This window comes from Dromiciops gliroides, chromosome 4 (genome assembly GCF_019393635.1).
Source record: "Dromiciops gliroides isolate mDroGli1 chromosome 4, mDroGli1.pri, whole genome shotgun sequence".
Taxonomy (NCBI): Eukaryota; Metazoa; Chordata; class Mammalia; order Microbiotheria; family Microbiotheriidae; genus Dromiciops; species Dromiciops gliroides.
In genome coordinates, this window is record NC_057864.1 from 311,509,352 (window position 1) to 311,529,146 (window position 19,795).

The 19,795-nt window shown below is 36.9% G+C and overlaps 2 protein-coding genes across 3 annotated transcripts in view; one reads left to right on the forward strand and one right to left on the reverse strand.

Moving 5' to 3' along the window:
* RARS2 (arginyl-tRNA synthetase 2, mitochondrial) overlaps positions 1-19,795 on the reverse strand; it is a 70,927-nt gene that overhangs the window by 28,711 nt on the left and 22,421 nt on the right. The window contains exons 6-8 of one of the 2 annotated variants that reach the window (XM_044001424.1): positions 16,135-16,190; positions 9,988-10,071; positions 6,645-6,721 (exon numbers count right to left, since the gene is read on the reverse strand). In XM_044001424.1, the coding sequence (XP_043857359.1) occupies positions 6,645-6,721; positions 9,988-10,071; positions 16,135-16,190 (217 nt within the window). The remainder of the gene's footprint in view (positions 1-6,644; positions 6,722-9,987; positions 10,072-16,134; positions 16,191-19,795) is intronic. The other variant, XM_044001425.1, reaches the window with a different exon arrangement.
* On the forward strand, positions 11,914-12,261 carry LOC122753760 (multifunctional methyltransferase subunit TRM112-like protein). The gene has a single exon (XM_044001427.1). The coding sequence runs from the start codon at positions 11,914-11,916 to the stop codon at positions 12,259-12,261; it is 348 nt and encodes a 115-aa protein (XP_043857362.1).

The window sequence follows — 19,795 nt, forward strand, 5'->3', positions numbered from 1 at the left end:
TATGATGATACAAGTTTACTACCAAAGCACAGAAAGGAGGATGACTATTTGAAACTTTCAAGAAAACTTGAGAAATTACTTTTCTATGAGATTGGAAAGATATTTTGATAGTGTTTTCCTTTAATTTCTAGTGCAAATTGTGAAAAGGCAAAATATCTGTCTAGTTCAGTTATTTAACCTATCAGTCCATTCAAGAAAAGGCATCATTGTGGAACTATTGCTTTACTTCATACCAGAAGCAAATTTACATATATATTTCAAACACTAAGAAATTAGATTTAAATGGTAACCAACGAAAAAATCCCTAAGATATATAAAGAATAAATCCAAAGACAGATTCCATAGGAAGCATTCCAACCAATCAATTGGTAATCTTCACTTCAGCCAAGAAATGGTGCCTAAAGAAATACTTTTTTGCATTCTGTTCAGAAATACTACTTTATAAGAAAATCAGACTTATAAGAACAGAGAAAAATTAAAGACATAAGAGAGGAATGTAAATAATACAGGGTAAAAAACAGTTGCAAAAGGAAAATACTATTTTAACAGATGAAAAAATTTTTAAGATCATTTATTTTGTTGTTGTTCACTCTTTGTGACCCTATTTGGAGTTTTCTTGGCAAAGCTACTAGAGTAGTTTGCCATTTCCTTCTCCAACTCATTTTACTGATAGAACTGAGGCAAACAGGGTTAAGTGACTTGCCCAAAGTCTGAGACCAGATCTGAACTCAAGAAGATGAGTCTTCCTGACTTCAGGACAGAGTACTCTATCCACTGTCCCATCTACCTCTGCCCAAGAACATTTATAAAGCCATAGTATTTTTTTCTAAATAGAACCTGAATTGATGAATTATTAATCACAACAGTATTCCCAGGAAGGTTTTAGGCTACCACAAAAAGTCCTAATTAGAATGAAGTGCAAATAACAACACTCATGCTGTGTTGGGCCTGGAATCAGGAAGACTCATCTTCCTGAGCTTAAATTTGGCCTCAGACAATACAAGTCACTTAACCCTGTCTGCCTCAGTTTTCTCATCTGTAAAATGAGCTGGAGAAGCAAATGGCAAACACTCCATATATATCATTATTATCTCTTAGTTTCAACCTCTTCTCCTGAATGACACCATTCCTCTATTCCTCACCCACAGGGTCAAGGCCATTCCTTTCTGGTATGGGTATTAATGTTAGGCTGGGTGTTATTTATACTTGTTCTCATTTTTTATTCAGTACATTCAGCATAGTAGAGCTGTATTGGTGGAAAGCAATATCACATGAAGGACTATATGAATTAAATAAACTGGGGAAAGAAAATATGATTCAAAGGCAATGGTATAACTAAATGAACTAACACAGAAATATGAGATGGGAATATAGGAGCTGAGATATAATCCTTTCACTACATTCAGCATGAGTCAGGTCTTTATTAGTGTTACATGTACTGTTCTGGGTCCAATGAAAGATGTACATAATATGAAAAAGGGACATGGAAAAAATTGGCATTGTGAAATAGACCTTATGAAAGAGGAAAAGGAAATGCAAATTTCATCTGTTGTTTTTTTCCTTATCAGGCAATCCCCAAATTAATTTCTAACATCTTGAGCACTCCCAACTTCACAGTTACCCCTCTCCAATCATGTTATCAGTGTTGAGTGAGGCCCTGTTGCAAGGACAAAAGGAAGAAGTATTCTGCAATAGCAGACAGGTTATTTCCTGCCACATCACAGGGAACTGTCTGAAGGTACCTTTATGATTACTGGAAATCAGGAAAAAATATCTTTCTGGTATTACATCCTAGCTCCTTGAATGGATCTCACTTATTCCTTGAGGATCAGAAGAAAGCCCGTCATAGGCATTAACTAACTGTATGAAAATTTGAAACCAATGTGGACACAATAATTTATTTGACTTAAAGTTTTTATGTAAAGGAATCTACCAATTGGCAAACAATCATTTTAAAATGGAAAACTGTCTGTGTAAAGAATTAGCATAAAAATGTAATGACTTGAGGGCTGCCATATTAAATGATGAGTTTGCTCTGTAATTCTACTCTATAAAAACCCCAGGAGCAGCAGCAAGAGAATGAGCCCAGATTTTGTGAAAATTACATTACTAAAAACAACAAATACTAATGTCATTCATTTTGTTCTATACCTCTCCCCTTCATGTTCTTCATTCACATATTCCTCCAATCAATTATGACCCTTCTGTATGTGAACTGAAATGCAATTAAAGTGTCCTTCCCCCAACCCCCATCCTTAAAAGGCAGAAAATGACATGAAATAACATAGAAAGCAATTGATATTTAAAGTTTTATAATTTTATACCTTGTCATCACAACTGTTTGAAAAACTAAAGTGTGAGACTCAAAAAAATCTGAATTTTGGAACTCTTTGTGTGAAATATTTACTTTCCCTATGTCATGTTTGACTAAAAACCTAAAATATTTATTTAATAATGCAGGAAGGTCTTAATGTACAGTTACTTTGTGATGTGGGTGTTGCCTGTTGGAATGGATATGTACAAAGGTGAGTATTCTCTTTAAAAAGCATACTCATCCCCCAACAGCTTAAAAAAAAGTTCTAATTCTGGGAACTAAAGCAGCATTCTTATTTATAGGAAACCATGAAAGATAGGTTATTAATATTTCAACCTTTTGTTTCTCAAAACCATTAATAAGAAAGAAGGCAAAAATATTCTAATTAATTTGGTCAATAAAAATATAATCACTTATGCACAGTACAGAAACATACTAAAAGAAAAAGTTATAAACTTTTAGAGGCATTTGAGAATTAGAAATGTTAAGCTTTCAGTTCAACTACAAAGCCTAACATAAAAAGGGAAAAACTTAAGAAAACAAAAGTTTTTTTAGAATATTTTCTCACCATGCACCTTCCAAGTATCCTCAAAAGGCTCCTTGTCTGTCCCAAATATGTCCTAAATATTTAAAGTGTTCCTTCCCATGTGGCACTGAAAAAACACAGCCACTGACCCGAAGGACCTCAAATAGTGAAGGTAACACTTAAGAGAACCTGGACAGGGGAGATTTTACTTGTGGGTCTGTGGTAAAAAAAAATATGAAAGTTTTTTTAACAGTCGGTTAGGATAACTGAAAGATGCCAGTTTTTCTTTAAGGACCACCCTTTCTGGGAGGAGACCAATGGCATGAGCTACGCACGCCAGTGCGCCTGCTGCGCATGTCAGACTGCCTGCTATGCACTCGACTACCGGGGTGTGAGCTGAAAAGGCAAGGAGAGAACGGAAGTGGGGCTTTTTTCTGCTCCGCTGGTCTCCTGGCTGCGCTGCACAGACAGACTCGGACTGGAGTTTGACTTGGCCCGGCTCTCGGTTAACAGCACGCGCTTGACTTGGTCTCTCTCCCCAAAAGTGGCCTTCGGTTTGGGTGAGTTTTATACAGAATATAGACTAAGCCTAGACTTAAGACGATTTGTATTGTATTTCTATTTTCCTATCCTTCTAATCAACATCACCTTGTGACTACCATACAATAAAGGCTCTATCTAGAAAACCAGAAGCTTCTTCCATTTACTAGTCTGGGAGATAAATTAAGGGAAAGGTTAAGTAGGGGAGATTTATGATCTAATATCCAATTTTAATCTCACAGGTCCTAAAGGAAAGGAGAGGAAAGTGAAACTAAGAGCTCAACTAGGCGAATGAAGGGGACTGGTAGAAAAAATAAGACAAAATCAAAGAGAATGAGAGAAGGACAAAAACACACACAAGAAAAAGAACAGAGACCAAGAACACATAAAAACAGAACAAAATATTCTCATTCGCAGACTAAAAGTCATGTTTCCTAATTTGTTCAGCAATACCGTGAGAATTCTCCCTGTAATGTGTTTTCTTATATTTTTCAACCATGGTTAGATTATAATTATAAACTTGAAGAAATGCTTCACTCATTCTCATTGTGCAAAACACTTTAGCTCTTTGTTTACAGATTAACTGTACAGTGAAGACTGGAAATATAATTAACAAAAAGAACAAAAACAAAATTTAAAATATGCCTATCATCTAAAATTATAAATAGCATTTGCTAATAACATAAAGGCAACATCTTAAAATTAAGTTTTGGTCTCTTCATTAAAGGAATAGATGCTTTAAAACCCACTAGACCAATTTAATTCAATAAACATTTATTGACTGTCTTCTATGGATGACTTTGTCAGGTGCTGTGTGTGTATAAAGCTAAGAAATTATAATCCCTGTCTTTATTCTACTTATGAAACCATAAGTAGTTCAAGACTATAAAAATGCTTTAATTACATTTCTCAATGAATCAGACAACTTCTCAAAAAAAGCCTCATGAATATAGGTAGAATGTGATGGGGCAAAAAGAGCTATCCAAAGTAGTCTAGAAAAATTTGAGACAATAGAGAATACTTCCAATTTGGATGCTGGGTAAGTGGAGGAATCAGTAGGCTTACAAGCTACCAGTTATGTATGTAAATAATGTGAAAAATGTCGAAATTGTATTTTAATTCATGCCCTGTTGTGCATGAAAGGATTTATAAATAAATCTCTTCAGTAACCTGCACATCTTCCTCTGAGTAACTCCATCTTGTCAATATTTTTATTAAAATTTGAGAGTATAATATGCTGTATATATCAAGTTTAAATATGAGTTATATTTTGAAGAACTCTCACTGTTTAATTTGATCACTGACAATGCTATAATAAGAATTAGTGAAAATCCAGCAGTTCAACAGTTAAAGAAGAGAGTCCAGAGACAACCAGAGTCCAGAAACAACCAGAGTGCAGAACAGAGTCCAGTTTCCCTGGTGACATCTCAACACTCCAAGAATACAAGATTTCAAAGACTTTAAATGAACAGTTTTGTTTTTTCTCCTTCTGTTATTATATATACCATCTGTAATATGTATTCTCTGCAGAGGCCCTCCCTCTGTAGACATTGTCAAAGCGTGGGTTCGTGAGGGACCGCCTCTCTGGACAAAATTTCCCCTTTCTCCTTTTCCTATATTGTTATTAACATATTGTTTGTTAGCAATAGGGTATTATATTGTTACTTTTTACTGTTTCATCAAGGAAACACTCCATGTTCCTCAAAGAAACAAAGGGGAGAATGTGGTAAGATAATGGAATTTGGCAGACACCCAGGGGTCTGACTTGATTGACTTAGTAGTGTTTGAAATGGGTGTGAATGAGAAACTGCTAAGTAACCACTTAAAGATGATTAGATTTTAGACACACTTGGCCCACTTTGTTAGACCTAGCTTAACTTGGCCAACCCTGAGAAGGAGTTGAGAACCAGTCTCAGCCACACTACTTGAAGGACCTCCCCTTTGGGGGAGGGAGAAAAAGGTACAAAAAGGGACCCCAACAGGAACTGGTTCACTCTCAGTCTCTCCCTGGCCTTGGAGGAGCATTCAGAGCAGAATAGAGACTGGCTGCTGATTCCCACACAAATTATGGACCCCTGGGGGTGAGTTAAATCCAGCCCTTTGAATTAGCTGAGCTGAAAGCAAATTTGGGTTTGAGACAACCCTTGCTAGAGCCATGGAGTTTATCTATTTCCCTTTTTCCCTATTCCCTTGTCCTTGACCTTATTGATTTCACCTTTGCTGTGTATTTTATTCCCATTAAATAAAATCTGATTTGTTTGTGGAAAAGAGGTTGTTAAGCTCCTTTCTTATTGGCCTTGGAGAAATAACTAAAAAAGGCAGTTTGAAGGGGAGGAAACTTTGGACCTAGAGGTCACTCATTATTTTCTGAACCCCAATATTACGGCAAGCCACCCAAATAACTCTCCCCATATTAAATTTGGCCCCTACAATACCCAGGGGGCAGCTAGGTGGTGCAGTAGATAAAGCACCGGCCTTGGATTCAGGAAGACCTGAGTTCAAATCCGGCTTCAGACATTTGACACATTACTACCTGTGTGATCCTCAGCAAGTCACTTAACCCTCATTGCCCCACAGAAAAAAAAAAGTCGATACCCAGTTACCTCTATAAATTACATTATTTTAAATTTATTTTTGTAAATATTATGTCTGTCTAGTAGAATGTAAACTTTTTAAGAGCAGGGGTTATTTTTCCTTTTCTCTTGTATCCATAGTGCCTTACATATATAATATAAATAATTACTGAATTGAATTAAGTGCCCACTGTGTCCAAGGCGCTATGCCAGATAATAGAAATATAAGATATCAAACCAAAATCAGAACAGGTCCTGCCCTTAATTAGTTTATATTTAACTTGAGGGATATAACATTTAAACAGGGGCATCTAGGTGTTGCAGTGGATAGAGCACTGGCCCTGGATTCAGGAGGACCTGAGTTCAAATCCGGCTCCAGACACTTAACACTTACTAGCTGTGTGACTCTGGGCAAGTCACTTAACCCCAATTGCCTCAAAAAAAAAATAATAAAAAAAGAACATTTAAACAGATGATAGAAGACAATTTGGGGAGGGAGAAAGCACTAACAAGAGTATATGCATCTATTTGTGAAATCAAGAAAGGATTCATATAGGAGGTGACATCTAAGCCTTCTAAAAAGCTTTTTTGTAGATGAGACAGGCCTATCTCTGAGGATCTTACAGTAGAGGAAATAATAGGTACAGGTGGAGTTTGGGGGATAGAGCAAGTATATTTTTTGATAACTTACCTCAAAGAGATGTTGTAAAGGATTAGACTGAAGTTTTTCTTCATAGCCAAACAACTGAAAACCAGTTCCCAAGAGACCTAACATAGTGATAAGTAAATGAATATACTGTGAAATGGGATGTTAATGAGCATGTAATCAGAATATATTTCTATGAAAAAGTTCAATCTTTTATTCCAAATTAACATCTTGACACTAAGGTATAACATCATTATCTTCTGATAATCAACATTTTCTCTGTCTTTCCAAAATCTGAGCCAACCAACATAAATCAAACAAATGCTCAGTATAAATTAATATAAAATAATTTCACTTCCCACCTTCTTCTAGGCTTCTCTGAATTCCTATACTTACTCTTCATTCTCATACATGAGATAATCTATGACATGGATAATTACAGAAAAATTTTTAAATTAAATATACAATGTGTATTTCATATATGTATTTATATATTTACATATGTACACATAATCCAATAAAAGGAAAGTTAAAAAGAGGAATATCCTTAGAAAATTAAAATTCCTTATTTCCAAAATAACTGGGGTAAGGAAATAATTCAAAGCATTCAGAGAGAGATTTCTTGTTCAACTCTACTGAATTAAAAATGTACCTACTTTTGACCATATATATAACTCTAACTATCTGTAAAATGGGATAATAACAGCACTTACCTTCCCTGGGTTGTTGTGATGATAAAATGAGTTATTATTTGTAAATTGCTTTGCAAACCTTAAAGTGATACATAAATCCTACTTATTATTTATGTTCTTAGATTTACTGGTCTTAGATTATAAATTCTAGAATAAGCACTGTGTCTATGAAATTATATTTATATAATGCCAAATGAAAATTCTGTTTCACATTACATGCTTAATACCATCAATAAAAACTTTGTTTTTATATTGATTTCAACTCTGCCAAAATTCTAATTCTTTCTAATCAAGAGTTATGTTCAGGGGCAGCTAGGTGGCGCAGTGGATAAAGCACCAGCCCCTGGATTCAGGAAGACCTGAGTTCAAATCTGGCCTCAGACATTTGACACTTACTAGCTGTGTGACCCTGGGCAAGTCATTTAACCTTCATTGCCCTGCAAAAAAAAAAAACAAAACAAAACAAAAAAATCAAAGCAAAAGAGTTATGTTCATAAAATATGAACCTGAATGTAAATTACATAATAAATATGAACCATAATAATTTAGGTTCTTAATGTAAAAAAGCAAGATGTCTTTATAAGGATGAAGGCTGAAAAAAAACCTTTCTGAAAAGCTATGTTTATGCCCAAGAGACATTTTGGAAATAGCAGATTTTGCAATTTTATTCTGAAAGCATGTGTGCAGTATGAATCCATTTGCAGTAACTTCACAGGAAGCAATACCTGGGAATTTTTTTTACAAATCCATTTGCCTCTAGAACAATAGCAAAATTTTAAAATGAAAGAGGCTTGTTATGGTAGATCTTCTGAAGCCACCTACTCAATCATCCAAGAGACAATGGATTATCAGATGTACACTTTTTCACATAAGATTTGAGTGCGCCACATATAAGGCATATCCAGGTTGTCCAGGGCAATTAGAATTAAACACACACACACACACACACACACACACACACACACACACACTTTAAATGAGGTTTTACCAAAGGAATATGCCTTTGTAAACCATGTGCTCTTTTTTTTTTTTAGTTTGAACAATATAAGCACCACAGGTATACAATACATCTGTAGTGGGGCATTTGCTAAATAATCAGCATCTGTCTGTGTTCCAGATTTTTAAAAAATGTGGTTGTGATTTGGGATCATGAGAATAGGGAGAGGAAAGCTGCTTCAAATTCTATAAAAGAATAAATGGGAAAAATAAAAATCCTTTAACATTCACTTGTGTGCATGCATATTTATACATGTGTGTGCATATAGACACACACACACACTCTCTCTCTCTCTCTGTATATAAAAAACTAGCTCTGGGCTTAGACCTGTCTGCAAACTTTCTACAGGGTACATATGACTAGAACAGCCAAAATGACTCTCTTCCACAATGATGATTATAATGAAAATGCTGACAGATCATTAACTATAGCAGTACTCCAGAGAAGCATTATTGTAATAAAATCCTGGAGCTATAATTCGGTACCTCATGGTCACATCTTCTATAATAGCTGTTAAATGTCTAATTTGGTCAAGTTAACATAACACAAGCTGAGGACAACTGTTGAAATTGGACCATCAAGGCCTTGGAGCTATAAGCTGTATTCTGGGCTGCAGGTGGGTTGCAAAATGTGGTACATGAACTCTCATTGCTTAGCCTGTGAATAACAAGTACACTGCAATGAACAGTTTTAGTCTCCAACTTAAAATTTTAGTAATCCAAAAGGGTACTTCCCTATTCATAATAAGACATTCTGGAGTTAAAGGAAAAATTCCTTCCAAAGAACTATTATCTAAATTTTGTTGTCAAAGGTTCTTATGATTTCATTTTCCTTCCTAAATGCTGAACACATTAAATATTTTATACTTGACAGATAACTTCAATTTATATCTCAAAAACATTTTCTTTGAGATTATTAAACTCTTAAAAAATCTATTAAAAGATTATAAACTAGGCTCTTAAGAAACACAGATTTTAATAAACACAGAACAGAACCTTGTTCACCTTGGCCCTCCCTACTCCAAGTACAACATTACTTGAGTCTTTTCTGGTTCTGAATATTTTTGGAAAACTAGAGGTTCCCAGGAGTATTTTACTTTGCATTCTGTTCCCTTTTTAACCTTCCCACTCTCTTTTCCCTTTCTCTTCCCTTGGGCAGTACAGAGGGAAATGGGAAATGGCAGTTCTTTGTCTTAATGCTGACAGGGGTAAATGATACAATGAGCAGACTCTTTGTGTGATGAAGCATAAAAGAGCTGGGCTGGACAGAATGAAAATGACAGAGGGGCATGGGGGCTAGAAGCAGAGCTGTGTTGGGAAAAGAGAATGATGGAGAAAACAAACTGGTGCTGGTTACTCATATCCTTTTAGTATAGTAATCTTTACATTTAAGTAAGAAACCTGGTATTAGAAGCCATGTAAATTTTAACAAAAATCTGGATTCTCTACAGAGATGTTGACTTAGACAAAAAGATTATATTATACAGCTTTACTCTATAGCTTTTCCATTAATTTTAAAATGACATTTTTTGTGGGGAAAAATATGTTTCTCCCCAAATCTTTAAATCAAGTAGAAAGGTCTAATTTGGTGAATAAATTTTTATTTGTATCCCTGCAATAAAGTGACAAGAAACTAACTAAATCAGGTTATATTTTACAATAAAAAGGGAGGAAAAAACACGAATACCAAACATACTTACCAAACTGCATGCCCCAATCTCCAAAGTAATTTATCCTTGTTACTTGATGTCCTAATGCTTCCTTGAGATTTGCTATAAAATTCCCTGGTAATGAACAAAAGTTTTTAATTTTTACCATCAATTCAGGTACAAGATCTTTCTACTTCTTGATAACAAAAGTCTAGCATAGCACATTGTTCATTTGCTAGAAATTCATCATGTGAATTAATTTTTTATTAGCTCATTCGTTACACTTTCTATTTATGTGACAGAAACCAAGAAGGAATTACTTTGCACTTTCTTTACATGAATACAATTTCCTCTATTAGTAGGATATGTGAACAGAAAATTTAGCAATTACTAAACCAATTTCAGGCAAGGAAGAAGAAGACTCATAATAGTTATGCTTCTGCTGTGCTCTATGCAACCTCCATGACACTGTAAGCAAAATCCCTTTCGCCTAGGGACAATTGGTAAATAGTTCACTTCTCTTTTGAACTCCTACCTTTTGCTGATGGCACTATGGACCTTGTTCTCTTCTGAGGAAAGCATTACATAATCCAACCTTTAACCATGTTATGCCTGGAAAACTTCAATTCTTCCTTCTGGGTCTCTCTCTCTCTTTTTTCCCCCTAATTTATAGATGGTGGCAAGAGACATTTTCTCTGGCTATTAACCTGACAGTAATAGAAGGCTCAATGTCTAAAGTGACATTTAGATTTTATGAAAACAACTACAATAATACAAAGAAAAAAGCTGGTTAGGTAGAAATTCATATAAATAACTACGGAAAAGGAGTTCAAAATCAGAAAGAAAGAGGTAATGAACACCAAAATATTCATAGCAACACTCTGTGGTAGCTAAAAACTAAAAACAAAGTGACTGCCTGCTGAATAGGGAAGGGATGAAAAAAATGTGGTACATGAATATGGGAGGCAGGTAGGTGGCTCACTGGATGGAGTGCTGGGCCTGGAGTCAGGAAGACCTGAGTTCAAATTTGTCCTCAGATTTGGTGGTGTTGTTTGTCCTTTGTTCTCGAAGAGGACCATGACATTGAGGAAATGTCATGACTTGCACTGAATTGGATTTAAGTGAGGGAATGCTATGCAACGTCACCAACTTCACTCTCTCCTCAAGAGCCATCTGGGTCCAATGGCAAGATATAGATCAGGATGACTGAAGATGGCACTGGATGTTTAAAGTAATTGGAGCTAAGTGACTTGCCTAGGGTCACACAGCTAGTAAATGTATGAAGTGAGATTTGAACTCAGGTCCTCTTGACTCTAGGGTCAGCACTGTCCACTGTGCCACCTAGCTACTCACTTACTAGCTGTGTGACCCTGGGAAAGTCATTTAACCTGTTCCTTAATCCACTGGAGGAAGAAACAGCATACCACTCCAGTATCCTTGCCAAGAAAACCCCAAGGCATGCTTTGATCCATAGGGTCATGAAGAGTCAGATATGACTGAATGACTGAACAAGAAGAACACTTCAATATAATGGAATATTATTGTGCAGGAAAAAGTAACAATTATGAAGAATTCAGAAAAATGAAACTATTGGCATGAACTGATACAGAGTGAAATAAGCAAAACCAAAAGAACCTATACAATAAAGGCGACGATGTAAATGAAAAGACTACTAAGAGGAAGCTCAACTCTAATTAATGTTTCTAAATAAGTTTCTTTCCATGAAAGAAACAATGAAACACAACTACTTCCTCATGGGGACTACTACCATCTTCATTTATTACATATGGTCATTGTATAAAATAAGTACTTTGCAGAATTGGGTGCATTGAGATACTCCCTGCTAAGGAAAGAAACATTTCTAATCCTCCATTCAATGATGGTAACCATCCACAGTACCAATTAAAAAGACAATGATGACATAAGAAGGGCGCCAACACGGTTTTAGTTCCAGTGCGGGTGCGCGTGCAGACCGGGATGAAGCTGCTGACCCACAACTTGCTGAGCTCCCACATGTGTGGAATGGGGCCCCGGGGCTTCCTGCTGTGTATCCAGGCCACCAAGATCTGCGTGAGCCCCGTGGACTTCAACCCAGACTTCGTGACGTGCATGATCCCCAAGATGGAGTGGGCAGCGCTGGTGGAAGCAGCCAAGAGCCTGGGACACCTGTCTGAGCTGCCCCAGCAGCTGGCAGATGGCTATGAGAAGGATGAAGAGTTTCTGAGGAATGTGCACCACCTCTTGTTAGAGGTGGAGGTGGTCAAGGGCACCCTGCAGTGCCTTGGTCCCCATCAGCCGAGGGATCCCCAACATGCTGCTGAATGATGAAGAGGCCACATCCTAGGCCTTGGAGCTTCCCACCCCTCACCCCCATCATCCAGCCCATCCACCTCCGGTGCCCAGACCACACAGAGCCCTGGGGGATGGTATGATTGCTGTTATATTTTTTTTTCCTCATTAAAGGTTCAAAACTTAAAAAAAAAAAAAAAGACAATGATGCTGTCAACCTCTAATCATACAGACGCCAACCTCCCTATCTCTATTCCTTGCCATCTAATACAAAGATAAACAATAACCAAAGTACAAATTTCCAAAGTTGAAATCCCTGCTTGAAAAGAAATTGATGATGCCAACTCTATAAAGGATTTCTATGACTTCTACACTAGCAAAACTTTGATTACCACTTGCCCATCAACAACATGTCAGGAAGCCCTGTCAGAGGGGTTAGACCACTCATTCATTGAACATTAAAGGGTTGTAAACACCATTACAAATGTCCCATTATTAAAAAAAAAATCTTCATAATAGCTCTAAGATCTAATATCCAAGATATTTAAAGAATGATATAAATATAAAAGAACAGTAGCCATTCCCCAACAGATAAGTGATCTAAGTATATTAACAGGCAGTTTTTGTTTGGTTTTTGGTTTTTTGGTGGGAACAGGCAGTTTTAAAAAGAAATGCAAGCCTCTCAACAACTGTCCGAAAGAATGCTCCAAATCTCTAACAATAAGAGAAATGCAAAATAAAACAACACTGAAATTTCACATGTGGAAGCAGACTAAAGCTCCCTCTGTTCCCTATTAGAGAAATATCAAGGAAATTTAACATTATCTTAGCCTGAAGACTTTGGACTAATATGAAAGAAAGACTATGAATCTCAAAACAATGTCCTGCTTCTCTCTCTCAAGATCAGCCAAGAAAGTGTCTCCTCCCTGAAGAATTTAGGGCAGTAACTGGACAAGGGTAAGGAACTCTTGACTCATCCTTCTTGACCAGATTAGGGTAATGAACAGATGGAAGAAGTCTATGATTACTTTGCTAAAGGGAAATATCGTGATTTCACCTCTGACTGGCTAGAAAAGAAAATCCTTGAAGGGAATGGTCAAAGAAGGAGTGAATGGTTTTAGGAAAATGATTCTCCAGGTATGTTCTGAAAGTTAAATTGACTACTGTTTTGTATGATGAAGCAAAATGGTAACTGAACTTTTAACCAGAGCTGTAAAAACGGTTTTATCTCATACGGAATACTCTTTATTGCTTTGAAAAAATATTTTTTTCCAACCAAAAAATAGCTTCTTTGAGAGATATTTTCAGAATCATAGATTAGCTCTATCCACTTTTGGTTCTTTTTATCTTTCTTTCTATCTATTTATTTTTGCAGGGCAATGGGGGTTAAGTGACTTGCCCAGGGTCACACAGCTAATAAGTGTCAAGTGTCTGAGGCCAGATTTGAACTCAGGTCCTCCTGAATCCAGGGCCAGTGCTTTATCCACTATGCCACCTAGCTGCCCTGGTTCTCTTTCTTTAAGCAGAAATACTCTGATTGAAATAATTAAAAAAAAATTATTTATGGCTGGTTTGTATCTAACATGCAGAGTAACGAATTTACTTCCACATACTTCAAAGGACCATAGAGTATTAGCTTTAGAAGTAGAAGGATTTTCAAGGCTATTGAGTCCAACCCCCTCATTTTAGAGATGAGGAAACTGAAGCCCAGAGAAGTTAACTGCCTTTTCCCAGGATTATGCAGTAAGTAAGCATCTGAGGCATGAGATGAACTTGGATCTTTCTGACTCCAAGTGCAGCACTCTGCACTATGCCACCTAGCTGCCTCTAGATAAGAAAAGATTGAAAACGGTAAATGATAGAGGGGATATGGGAAAACAAACACACTGATGCTATGCTGGAACTATGAAGTAATTCAACCATTCTACAAAACAGTTTGGAATTACACTCAAAAAATGACTAAACTGTATATATTCTTTTGTCCATGACCAGATTATGCCCGAAGGGAGTCAAAGTTAGAGGAAACATTTCCATATAGGACAAATTATTCATCACAGTACTTTTGGTAGCAGCAAAGAAATGGAAAGCCCATCAAGTGGGAAATGTCTAAACAAAATGTGCTATATCTATTTAAAAGAATATTATAGTACCATAAAAGAATGACAAATATGAAGAATGCAAGAAAACATGGACATATATGAATTGATGAAGATCAAAGTAAACAGAACCAGGAAAAAAATTTACATGATGATGACAAAGAAGAAAGAAAATCAACAGTGACATGATCCATCATGATGACCTCAGAGGAATGATAGTAAATTATGCCTCTCTCCTCTAGGCAGAGGTGATCAACTACAGATGCAGAATGAGGTTTGCATTTTTAGCTGTATCCAAATGTTTATTTGTTTCTCTTAATTGTACTTTATTTCTTATTAGGGAGGATATTGGGGGCTGGCTGTTGGAGAGTCACTTAGAAGTGACAGTAATGTTAAAAACAAAGCATCAATAAGACATTTCAAAAACAACATAGTGTCACCACATAGTGTAGTAGATAAAAAGCTGTCCTTGGGATCAAATCTCACCCCTGATCCCAACTATATGTGTCAGCTTGGTAAATCATCTAAACCCTCAGTGCTTTGGGCTCTAATGTAAGCAGCAGAGGAGGTACTGGTTCCTACTGGGAACTTTTTACACTGATGAAATCAGAGAGAGAAAAAAAAGGGCCAAAGGAAGGGAAAGGAAAGAGACAGAAAAGTAAGGACAGGGAGAGAATAAATGCATCATTCTTTTGTCTATCATGTTTGATGGACTTCATTTCGATTTGTCTAGCTATTACCAAAAGCCAATCAATTAACTGTCTTTCATTAAATAAGCAATCTTACTCCTGTTAAGAGATGAGTTCTTGGCTCTGACCACATGACTGCACTAATCGTAATCTGTCCGTCCTTCCTTCCTGCCTTTCATTCACCGTATCTCTGGTATTGGACCTCCCAAAATTAAATTTATCCAAATTAATAGTATTGTGAAGTTGCTATCTAACTACACTGTCTAAAATATCTAATGAGTGGTCACCAATAAATTATAAGCTTTAGCAAGAGTTTAGACTTTTAAGCATTTATTAAGGAGCATAAGAATTTGGTGAAGAGAGAAAGAGGCCTAGATTCCTACATCTATCTCAGGGAGCCCATGTCTCCAGCTCCTCTCCCCACTGAGGTCCTCACGAAAGAGAGTGAGAGAGCAAGCCTCGCCTCTTCTTCATCCCAAAAGCCTCCTCTGAAACTGGCAACATCCCATCGACACACACACAGTTCCAAGTTAATTGGCTGATAGCTTTAATAGATAGTACCCACAAGCAAACGTCACTTCCTGACGCCAAGGAAGTAACCTTTTAAGCCGCATGTCTTGCCCTCTGACACCTTCTCCTCATGGCAGAGCTTTCCTACAGTAACTCTCCAGCAGGTGGCATCACTCCAATTGTTACAGAATCATGAATTTAGGTTAAAAACCCAATTGCTTGTTTATAGGACAGGTTGACCTTTACTGATATTCACAAGAAAAAACTGGATTTTATTTGACTATGGAAGCAGTGTGAGCAAATGATGTGACATGGTTGATTTTTTTGAAAGCTCATGCAATTTTGGCCTGCATTAACAGAAGCATGGTGTACAGAGTGAGGGAGATCATAGTTACGTTGCACTTGTACAGACCAAACCAAAGCTAAAATCCTGTACTCTGTTTTGGTGAACACACTGTAAAAGGAATGCTGACAAACTAAAAAGTCTCCAGAAATCTAGGAAAAATTTTTTAACTTTATAATATTTTTTGTCTCAAACGTATACTTTATTAAATATCAAGTCCACATTAAGATAAATAAGCACTGGAAGTAATTTTGACTTCTGTAGCACTCACCTATGATTGTAGAACGCAAATGTCCAACGTGAAATTTTTTGGCAACATTAGGTGAACTACAAAATCAAAAACAAAAAACACACATTGCTAGAATTATATTCTTGTGTAAAGTTTAAAAAGTGTTAAAAGGTAGGCATTAATACAGTTGGTGGAACTGTGAAATGACTGATACAACCATTCTGGAGAGCAAACTGGAATTATGCCCAAAGAGTTAAAAATTGTGTATAGCCTTTGACCCAGCAATACTTCTATTAGGTCTATTTCCCGAGGTGACCAGGAAAAAGGAAAAGTGTCTATATGTCCTAAAATATTTGTAACAGCTCTCTTTGTGGTGGCAAGGAAATAGAAATTGAAAGGATGCTCATCAAATGGGGGATGGCTAAACAAATTGTGGTATATGACTGTGATGGAATACTACTGTGCTATAAAAAAATGATGAGCTTGATGATCTTATAAAAATATGGATAGACTTGCAAGAAACAATGAAGAGTGAAATGAGCAGAACTAAAAGAATATTGTGTATGTTGACAGCAACATTGTTTTAAGAACTTTCAGTGAATAAATCATTTTGACTATTTATAAATACCCAAATTAACTACAAAGGACAGATGAAGGAAGATGCTATCTGTATCCAAAGAAAGAACTGATGAATAGAAGTATGTATAGATTCATTTTACATATATATGTATGTGTACACACACACACACACACACACAAAACATATATATGTGTATCTAATAGCCATTTCTAGGATGGGCAGGGAGGGGAAAAAAATAAATTAACACAATAACTTTATTACATATTTAAAAGGGATAGCAAGTTGTATGTAATAGATTTGCAGTTTCATGTGCCAACATCTTTTTTTTTAATAGAATTTTATTTTCCAAAATATATGTAAAAACAAATTTTAACATCAATTTTTAAAAAAAAATTGTTCCAACTTCTCTTCCTACCCCCACCCACTAGAACTCAAGCATTTCAAAATAAATTATACATGAGTAGTCATGGAAAACATTCCCACATTAGCTAGGTTGTGAGAAAAAACAGTCAAAAAATTCCCCAAACTTCAGACTGAGGGAAAAAACATTTTTTAAAAAAATGTGTTTCCAGGGGCAGCTAGGTGGCGCAGCGGACAGAGCACCGGCCCTGGAACCAGGAGCACCCGAGCCCAAATCCGGCCCCAGACACCCAACACCCACCAGCCGCATGACCCCGGGCAAGCCACCCAACCCCAATTGCCTCACCAAATAAGAAAAAAAAAGAAAAGAAAAAAATGTGTTTCCATTATTTTCAGATACTATCACTTCTTTCTCTGTAGATGGGTTGCCATTTTCCTAAGTCCTTCAGGGTTATATTGGACCACTGCCTTGCTGAAAATAACCACATGCTTCCCAGTAGATCATTTTACACGATTGCTGTTATTTTGTATGCAGTGCATTTCACTCTGCTTCAGTTCATGTAAGTCTTTCCAGGTTTTTCTAATACTATCCTGTTCATCATAACCTAAATAATGTACCTTAAACTTGACAAAGAATTTTCTTCATATTAGCCCAGCAAAGTCATCATAACTATTTCCCTCCATCCTATTCCCTTCCCATGATATTTACTCTATTTTCTATCTTATTTTAAACTATTCCTCCTCAAAAGTATTTTACTTTTGACTGTCCCCTCCCCTACTCTGCACTCCCTTTTTTTTGACCCTTCCTTCCTTATCCTCTTCCCCTCATACTTTCCTATAAGGTTAAATAGATTACTCCTCCCAACTGGGTGTGAATGTTATTCCCTCCATGAGCCAACTCTGATGAGTTTAAGGTCTTTGAGCTAATTCTATGTTCCAAATTTTCTTCCTCCCTCTCTCCTCAACCCTCCCTATGAAATCAAGCAATTCAATATTTCATACTTGTGCCGTTATGCAGAACATCTTCACCTTCCTTGAAAGTATTTTGCTTTTTACTACTCTCTCCCAGAATCTGCCCTTCCCTCCTTCCCCTCTTCCCCCCCCTTATCTCCCTCCCCTCCCTCAGGGCAGAATATATTACTATACCCACTTGAGTATGTATGTTAGTCCTTCTTTGAGTCAATTCTGATGATATTAAGGTTCACTCATTCCCCAATTCCTTCCCCCTCTTCCCCTCCCCTCCATAAGCTTTTTTCTTGTTTCCTTCATGTGAACAACCTCTCCCCAGACCATCTCTCCCCTTCCCCCTCCCCCAGTCTATTTCTCCTACCCCTCAACCCTATTTTAAGGATGTCATTATGGGTTAGTTAGGTGGCACAGTGGACAATGCACCAGCCCTAGACCCAGGAGGCCCCAAGCCCAAATCCGGCCCCATACATAAGACACCCCACAAAGAACAAAACATAACATCCTTTCGTATTCAGTTCAGACCTGTGTCCTCTGTATTATCTTCCCATATAGGAATGTTAAGAGTTTAATCTTTTAATATCCCTCATGAAGTCTTTTTCCTGTTTATCTTTTTATGCTTCTCCAGGATCTTGTATTTGAAAGTCAAATTTTCTATTCAGTTCAGGTCTTTTCATAACAAATGCCTGAAAGTCTTCTTTCTCCTTGAAGTTCCATGTTTGCCTCTGAAAGATGATGCTTAGTTTTGCTGGGTACGTGATTTTTGGCTGTAGTCCCAGTTCCTTTGCCCTCTGGAATATCATATTCCATGCCCTCCGGTCCTTTAATGTAGAAGCTGCTAGATCTTGCTTTATCCTTATTGGAGCTCCACAGTATTTAAATTCCTTTTTTCTAGCTGCTTGCAATATTTTCTCCTTGACCTGGGAGTTCTGGAATTTGGCTATAATATTCCTGGAGGTTTTCCTTTTGGGATCTCTTTCAGGAGGTGATCGGTGGATTATTTCAATTTCTATTTTAGCTTCTGCTTCTAGAATATCAGGGCAATTTTCCCTCACAATCTCTTGGAGGATGGTGTCTAAACTCTTGTTTTGGTCATGATTTTCAGGTAGTCCAATGATTTTCAAATTATCTCTCCTAGATTTATTTTCTAGGTCAGCTGTTTTTCCAAGGAGATATTTCACATTGCCCTCTATTTTTTCATTCAATTGGATTTGCTTTACTGTGTCTTGGTTTCTCAAAAGGTCACTAGCTTCCATTTGTTCAATCCTAATTCTTAGGCAATTATTTTCAGCAGACAGTTTTTTAATCTCCTTTTCCATTTGGCTTTTCAAACTGTTGACTTTTTTCTCATGACTCTCCTGCATTGCTCTCATTTCTCTTTCCATTCCTTCCTCTCTTTCTCTACATCTTCATTCTATCTCTCCTACTTTCTCTTCAAAGTTCCTTTTGAGAGCTTCCATGGCCTGAGACCAGTTCATATTTTTCTTGGAATCTTTGGATGTTGGAGCTTTGACCCTATTATTATCTTCTTCTTCTGAGGATGTATTGTGGTCTACCTTTCCCCCAAAGAAGTTTTCGATGGTCTTCTGCTTTCTCTGCCTACTCATGCTGGCTTACTGTTTCTTGGCTTTTTACTCCTTAAAGTGTAGCGCTGCTTCCCGGACACACCGTTCGTGCTACAGCGTGGCCCAGGGGGTAATTGGGCTGTGCCATCATCTTTTAAAAAAATTTTACTGTTATGGAAATGTGAGTTAAGAGAATGTTGTAACAGCAGTATTGTTTGAAGAATAATAGTGA